An 8,893-nucleotide genomic window follows, 5' to 3' on the forward strand; every position below is an offset into this window, starting at 1 on the left:
TAAAGTGAAAATTGTCAGAATTAACAGTAATATCTGGTTATATTATATAAGTTATATATTATATATATATATATATATATATATATATATATATATATATATATATATATATATATATATATATTATATTATATATAGTTATATAATACAGTAATAATTTTTTTCAGAAATAATTTCACAAACCATTGGTTCTTACATTGCAATTTTTGCAATACAAATTTTAAATGCTAATTAAACTTATTAAATTTAAAATTATTCATTACAATTTTTAAGCACAAAATTAAATTTATGACCAATGACTAAAATAATATATACACATTCCTTGTGCTTGACAGTTTCTTAACATTGCATGTTTTTTTATATATAACATAACATTATGACAAATGTTTTTAATGAATGTTTTCATCTTTATTAATTAACTTACACAATAACATTTAACATTGTTTTTAATATTTTGGAAGTTTGTTTTGCTCACCAAAGCTGCATTTATTTGAAAAAATATATACATATTTATGTACATTCATAACGATTTCACTATATTTTAAGAAAATAATGACATCTGAGAGTTTTAAAGTTCAAATAATTCTTGCAATAGAATAAACCTTAAATTTAACCCTGAACTTAAAAAACTTATTTTCCTTACAATTTGATCAAGTTAGCATACTATAATATTTACATACTTTAAATACTTTAATATTTTAAAAAAAAATGTCCCAATATGTCAACATAATATTTTTGCTTTGTTTAGCGGATATATAATATTTCGCCTCTAAACCAAAAGCTGTATGCACGCTGTAATGGACTGGTCGTCCAGTGTCACAGTATACGTGGGTCTGATGGCCGTCTGACTCATCAGCCTCAAACCGATAGGGACACATATCCATTCACATCGCAACAAAAACAAAACAGAGATCTTGCACTGATAGCAGAGCAACACAAAGATGTCTCTAGCAAAGTCTTGGAAGGACTTCCAAATTCCTCCTCATCCCACAACGCTTTGTTTTATTGTTGCGCTGCATCACCTCGTTGGCATGCCGACAAAGGGAATCCTCCGGTCCCTGCCAGTAACAGCACCTCCGCAGTCACAGTACACTCTCAGTACAATACAGGACACAAGGAACCAGTAGCTTCTGGGCTTATTATAATCGACATGTGGGCGCTTGGGTCCGCTTTTCTAAAAGTCCACGATTCTATTGTGTAACATTTTAGAACGCCGTTGAGAAATATTCATTGTTATTTAAAAGTGAAACCCCGAATCAGAAGAGAATATACACAGATCAAGCATAATTTATAGACGAAACAGTAAAAAAAAGATTGTTTCCAATGATGGTTTTTGTTAATTGTTTAGTAAAGGAGTGCCTCAGGGTTCAGCTTTTGGCCCGCTTCTGTTTATTATTTATCTATTGCTCGTAGGAAAGATTTTCAGTAAATTTGGTATAAATTCTAGCCTAATTCAACATTTTAACCTTCCTTTCCTTGTTTACATGTAATAGTGAGAATACTGAAATTGTATTAATAGGCACTAAATCAAATCTGCAACATTTTCAACGTTTTATATTGATTATCAATAATTATTTTACCTCCCTTAATCTTTCATGGCACATGTAAAGAATATTACTCAGTCAGAATATTATTAATTCATAAAAAAAAAAAAAAATCTTAATTTTTACCATCTCAGAGTCTTGGGAATACCTTACCTCAATTTTTTAAATAATGACATGGGACTTTTTTAGATTAGCTTATTCTGGTTGATATAGTTTATATAGCAGTTTTTTTTGTCTTTATGTATCTCATTATTTATAAGGTGTGCTTGAGCGTCTTGAAAAGAAGCATATAAATAAAATGAATAATTATTGTTTTTTAATAGAAACCTAAACTGTTTGGTTATCGACATAGTATCTCGTTTTATGTTTAATCAAAGAAAGAAAGCCATGCAGTTTTTGGAATGATATGAGAGTGAGTAAATGATGACGGGATTTTCATTTTTGTCTGGACTACCCCTTTAAGGTGCTTTACCAGGACCTCTGCTTAATATGCATTCAGTGTAATTATATTGGATTCGCCGGGCTATTCAGGCACCATCTCAAATGAGGATTAGACAGACCTGGAATGCTAGTTTAATTGCATTTTGCTAGGTGCTGATCACACTGGAATGGGCCGCACTCATCTCACACTGTGAAAGAGTATACAGCTACAGGGATTATTAGGCAGGCGCATGATGAGATGCCCTGCTACTGAAAGACCCTTCTGGCCCAGACACCTATTAATCAGCTATATTCCAGCGTAATACGTTCATCAGGCCTACAGCGATGGCTTTAGAGTCAATTAGTTGACATCTCCCATCAAAATGAACAGCTGGGGGAAGAAAACACTGTATGTTGCATGCATACATGAGAAAGATACAGCGCAAGCTTCGACTGGCACAGACATTATCTGACAAATATGAAGCAAAACGAGAGTCACTCACAAAATAAAGGCACGTCCAAACAATGCAGAAGGCAACCAGATACATTTAATGATAGAATTGTGTTTGTCAGGCTTTGCAGATTGATTTGCGACACACTTTTTTTAATACAATGTGAATTTCTTTCAATCAGGATCAGGCTGAAATTACACCTTGTTGAGACGAACAATAAATTAGTTTAACCGCTCTCGTGTGCAAAGACTTAAAAGCAGTTTCCTGCTGAAAGCATTAACATAAATACACAAGCATTTAAAACCACATAGTGTCGGACTGTGCGTTTCGACATGTAAAGTTCATTAAGTGTCTTTTTAAAGTTGCAGTTCACCCAAAGATGAAAATCGTGTATCGTAATAATTCTGTGGAACATAAAAGATGATATTTTGAAACATTTTCCAGTGTTTATTCTCAGTTTCTCTATACAATAGAAGTCAACCGTAACTATAACCGTTGGGGAACGCTCTTTAAAATATCTTTTATGTTCTACAGAAGAGTAAATAATGACAGAATTTTCATTTTAGGTGCACTATCCCTTTAAGAAGCAAGGCACATTTAGGACATTCCCTGCTTTGCTCTACATCAAGTTTACAGTTATAACATTCCCTTGTTTTATCAAAATGAAATGGATCATTTTTATAGGAAACAAACAAAAAAAGTGGAGTTTCAATTGTTCACGAATAAGAATAAGGGATAAAACGTTCATCAGTCGAACAATAGTTCTTACATTTCATTACAATCTGTAAAACAGTCCTATTAAACCAGAGCCAACGCAAAGTCTAAAAATACTTTTTTAAGCAACCCGTTTAAGACGAACTAAAATAACCGATCAGTATACGGCAATACATTTATATACTTAATTATATTAATTAAAAACAAGACGATATTTATCAAAAAGCATGATGGAAAGCATAGATTTTGAATAAATAGTTTTTTTCAGAAAATTAAAAATGATTTGAAATGATTCAAATAATGTAACAAAAAAACAAAACAAAAAAAAAAAAAAAGCATTTCATCAGTGTTGTTCAGCATAGTAACAAATAAGCAGTATGCAGTGTAAGAGCGTGAAATTCACATATAGTGCATTATTTACCCCAGAAGACACTAGGAGCCCTTGAATCTCACAAATGATCTGCATTAATAAAATGGCACAGGAGAAAGCTCATTGGATAAAGCTGCTCAAAGAAACATCAAAGAGACAGTCCTGCTTACCAGTTCACATAACATGGCACTGCATGCATTAGATAAAAATATAGACTCTAAAATACACTTTGAAACATTTTTTAAGAATATATTGTGCTCTAATAGCTTTTTTTTTCATTCAGATAAATTTAAATAAAGCATGCTATAACGAAATTTAAAAAGAAAAAGATTGTAGTCGAAGGCAGCCTGCTGGTTGGGTCAATTAATGACTTGAGAGGACGTGCTTGTGTTCTGACCAGCGTGGGTACAGTGGTCAGAGCTTTTTGGCGTTTATCCAGGTTTGTGGTGGGAGCCGTTGTCTGGTGGATGTTTTGGTTTGTAGATGAGATTCAAACACCGCCTCCACTGCGGTCAACCGAGACAGGTCCTCTCAGATCCAGCCCCTCCTCGGCCGTCTTCATCAGTATGGCCAGACGACTGTCAGAGATGTGGCCTCTCTGGACCGCACTCATGAGCTGAACCAATCAGAGAGCAAAACAGACGCATAATCACTACCATAATGCATAACATTAAGCTCAAGAGGAACATGATACCTGATCATTTTGATGATTTACCAATAATTTATATTTATGTGAGAATTTTTTTTTCTTATGCACACCAACAATGAATTTCTTTGTTTAAAGATATAAAGTAAAAAAAAAAAAAATATTGTGAAATATTATTGCAAGTAAATATAAAAATATATATATATATATATTGTAAATATATATTATATATATATATATATATATATATATATATATACACAGACGTGGACAAAATTGTTGGTACCCTTTGGTCAATGAAAGAAAAAGTCACAATGGTCACAGAAATAACTTTTATCTGACAAAGTAATAATAAATAAAATTCTATAAATGTTAACCAATGAAAGTCAGACATTGTTTTTCAACCATGCTTCAACAGAATTATTAAAAAAATAAACTCATGAAACAGACCTGGACAAAAATGATGGTACCCCTAACTTAATATTTTGTTGCGCAACCTTTTGAGGCAATCACTGCAATCAAACGCTTCCTGTAACTGTCAATGAGACTTCTGCACCTCTCAGCAGGTATTTTGGCCCACTCCTCATGAGCAAACTGCTCCAGTTGTGTCCGGTTTGAAGGGTGCCTTTTCCAGACTGCATGTTTCAGCTCCTTCCAAAGATGCTCAATAGGATTGAGGTCAGGGCTCATAGAAGGCCACTTTACAATAGTCCAATTTTTTCCTCTTAGCCATTCTTGGGTGTTTTTAGCGGTGTGTTTTGGGTCATTGTCCTGTTGCAAGACCCATGACCTGCGACTGAGACCAAGCTTTCTGACACTGGCTAGTACATTTCTCTCTAGAATTCCTTGATAGTCTTGAGATTTCATTGTACCCTGCACAGATTCAAGACACCCTGTGCCAGACGCAGCAAAGCAGCCCCAGAACATAACAGAGCCTCCTCCATGTTTCACAGTAGGGACAGTGTTCTTTTCTTGATATGCTTCATTTTTTCGTCTGTGAACATACAGCTGATGTGCCTTGGCAAAAACTTCGATTTTTGTCTCATCTGTCCACAGGACATTCTCCCAGAAGCTTTGTGGCTTGTCAACATGTAGTTTGGCATATTCCAGTCTTGCTTTTTATGATTCGTTTTCAACAATGGTGTCCTCCTTGGTCGTCTCCCATGTAGTCCACTTTGGCTCAAACAACGACGGATGGTGCGATCTGACACTGATGTTCCTTGAGCATGAAGTTCACCTTGAATCTCTTTAGAAGTCTTTCTAGGCTCTTTTGTTACCATTCGGATTATCCGTCTCTTAGATTTGTCATCAATTTTCCTCCTGCGGCCACGTCCAGGAGGTTGGCTACAGTCCCATGGATCTTAAACTTCTGAATAATATGTGCAACTGTAGTCACAGGAACATCTAGTTGCTTGGAGATGGTCTTATAGCCTTTACCTTTAACATGCTTGTCTATAATTTTCTTTCTGATCTCTTGAGACAACTCTTTCCTTTGCTTCCTCTGGTCCATGTCAGTGTGGTACACACCATATCACCAAACAACACAGTGATTACCTGGAGCCATATATATAGGCCCAATGGCTGATTACAAGGTTGTAGACACCTGTGATGCTAATTAGTGGACACACCTTGAATTAACATGTCCCTTTGGTCACATTATTTTCAGTGTTTTCTAGGGGTACCATCACCATTTGTCATTTGTTTCGAGTTTATTTTTTTAAATAATTCTGTTGAAGCATGGTTGAAAAACAATGTCTGACTTTCATTGGTTAACATTTATAGAATTTTTATTTATTATTACTTTTGTCAGATAACAGTTATTTCTGTGACCATTGTGACTTTTTCTTTCATTGACCAAAGGGTACCAACAAATTTTGTCCACGTCTGTATATATATATATATATATATATATATATATATATATATATATATATATATATATATATATATATATATATATATATGTTTTCAAATTTGACTTGTGGCTGACGCCTTTGATGATATCAAGATAAATAGTATTATTATTAATATTAGACTAGTATTATTATATAATTAATATTAGTTAACAATGAGTTTAAATTAAAAGCAAAATTAAATACATATTAAATTTTAAACACAAATTCAGTACTGGTTCACTATCCAGCTATGAAATATATAATTAAATGTATAGTTGAGGTCAAAAGTTTACATCCCCTGCAGAATCTGCAAAAAAATTTTTTTACCAAAATAAGAGGGATAATAGAAAATGCATGTTATTGTTTATTTAGTACTGACCTGAATACAATATTTCACATCAGAGAGGTTTACATCTAGTCCATAAGAGAATAGCCGAGTTTATAAAATAGTACCCCTTTCAAAAGTTCACACCCCCTAAATTCTTAATGATCCGTTGTGTTTTTATAGTGATAGTTGTTCACGAGTCCCTTGTGTGTTTGTACTTGAGAAAAATCCTTCAGGTCGCACAGATTATTTGCTTTTGCAGCAATTTTGTGCATTTGAACCCTTCTCAAAGATGACTGCATTATTTTGATATCCATCTTTTCACGCTGAGGACAACTGAGAGACTCATGCAACTATTACAGAAGGTTCAAATGCTCGCTGATGCTCCAGAAGGAAAAACCATGCATTAAGAGTCAGGGGGTGAAAACTTCTGAACACAATGGAGACGTGTACATTTTTCTTATTTTGCCTAAATACCTTTTTTGTTCATTTAGTACTGTCTTTCAGAGTCTACAGAAGACTACATGTTTCCCAGATGACAAAATAAGTCAAATTTACCCTGATCTTCAAACTCAAAGTTTTTCTGTTACATATTTCAGTAAGAGATGTCACTTCCGTTTTATTAAGCTATGAATGTGTTAGCACCCGGGGATCTCTTTAATGCATGGTTTTTCCTTCTGGAGCATCAGTGAGCGTTTGACCCTTCTATAATAGTTACATATAGGTCCCTCGGTTGTCCACACAATTAAAAAAAGCTGATCTCAAAATCACACAGTCATTGTTGGAAAGGACCTAAAGGATATTCTGAAGAACAGCAGAACCGAACTTCTCAGGACAAACAAGGGACTCATGAACAACTATCACTAAACAAAAAAAAAAACACAGCTATTATTATCTTTAGTGGGCTATGTGTAAACATCTTGTATGTGTTATATCTTATTAAGGTCATTACTAAATAAACAATAGCATGCATTTTGTAAAGTCCCTCGTATTTTGGTAAAACAACTCAAATTTAGCAAAAAACTATAACAGTGTTAATATTCATAAATGTAGCCTTAAGCCAATACTTCGATGTACATAAATGCCGGGATACAGCCAAAGGCCAATATTACCAGTACGGCTGCTAGGTGAACTGACCTGACCTAAACAAACTTTGGTTAAAGCCTGGTCTAATTTAAAGGTTACTGGCTAAAACTGCAGAAAGGTTATTACTTTTAACACCTTTCTCCTGACCCATATATGGTAATCTAGTTCATGCTTCATTATAGTAAAAAGTACAGAAAAAGTGCTACTCATTATTAATTAACCGAAACTCTAGAGACACCAGATCTACTTCATGCTCCTTCTGACGTAGGTATGAGATTTCAGAGGGACTAATCATTGTGAACCAGTCGGCTTATGACAAAACATAGATGTACTGACACGAAGATAACAAGCACTTTTAATTTTGAGGTTTTCACACCTACATCTACAAACCTTGTCTGAAATCAGAGTGACACCAAGACAAGCTATGGTCTATAAATAGCTGTTCACACCTGTAAGAACTCATCCAGTTCCACCTGGCCGTTTTTGTTGAGGTCCACCTCGTTGAGGATCTCATGGAGGGCGTTCTCATCGATCTGAATGCTGAGTTTCTGATAGAACACAAAGATTGTGATAAAATCAGTATCTAAGGGACATTAGCCTCAGGCTTAATGAAAATGTTAAGGGCTGGATGTAAATGTTTATGACAATAAACATTTTTGATGTTGAGATTGCTTGACAAATATAAAATGAAAGGGATAGTTCACCAAATTCTGTCACCATTTACTCTCGTGTCGTTCCAAAACTTTCACAGCACACTTTTATTTAAGTTTTTATTAAGAGCAAACAGCCAGCCTTGTCGGCGGAAGCTAATTACACTAACCCCGCCCACCACCTTGTGATTGGTTGAGTCAAAATTACAAAAGACAAAACACAGTCATCAGTTCTGGGGACGCAGATGGTTAAAATGTCAAACTTATTTTGCGACCCGGGTTCGAGTCCGCCTTTTGGGAAACTCTTTTCAAATTTAAAAACACATCAGAAAAGCATATATTGTTAATAAAAATTAAGGAATAGTTTTTTTTTTTTTTATTTAAAATAAATAATTTAATAATAATAAAAAAATACATTTAAAATTACCCCTTTAAAATAAAGAGGCAATTTATCAATATATATATATATATATATATATATATATATATATATATATATATATATATATATATATATATATATATATATATATATAAAATAAAGGGTGGCAAAAAATAAATTAAATGTAAATTTTATATGATGATGTTTTTAGAGCAGAAAGAACTATTATTGGACTAAAATAAAATAGAAATTGTAAATAAAAAAATCTACAACAAATAGTAACAGTATTTTTTGCAATGCAAAAAATATATACATTAAAACTGTAGAGATTCTAACTCACCTCTAGCACTTGCTGGACATCCACTGTTGTAATAAAGCCTTTACTCTCCTTATCAAATTTGTAAAAGCG

The 8,893-nt window shown here is 33.6% G+C and overlaps 1 protein-coding gene across 9 annotated transcripts in view; it reads right to left on the reverse strand.

The window, feature by feature from the left end:
* Positions 1 to 2,494: 2,494 nt before the first annotated feature.
* The window catches only part of gpd2 (glycerol-3-phosphate dehydrogenase 2 (mitochondrial)), a 24,991-nt gene continuing 18,592 nt past the window's right edge, over positions 2,495 to 8,893 (reverse strand). For all 9 annotated transcript variants that reach the window (XM_043241789.1, XM_043241785.1, XM_043241784.1 and 6 more), the window contains 3 exons: positions 8,825 to 8,893; positions 7,902 to 8,000; positions 2,495 to 4,116 (listed from right to left, as the gene is read on the reverse strand). The exon at positions 8,825 to 8,893 is cut by the window's right edge and continues 10 nt beyond it. In XM_043241789.1, coding sequence (XP_043097724.1) covers positions 3,991 to 4,116; positions 7,902 to 8,000; positions 8,825 to 8,893 — 294 coding nt within the window. In that variant the 3' untranslated portion in view covers positions 2,495 to 3,990. The remainder of the gene's footprint in view (positions 4,117 to 7,901; positions 8,001 to 8,824) is intronic.

The sequence above is a fragment of the Puntigrus tetrazona genome, chromosome 6, assembly GCF_018831695.1.
Source record: "Puntigrus tetrazona isolate hp1 chromosome 6, ASM1883169v1, whole genome shotgun sequence".
Taxonomy (NCBI): Eukaryota; Metazoa; Chordata; class Actinopteri; order Cypriniformes; family Cyprinidae; genus Puntigrus; species Puntigrus tetrazona.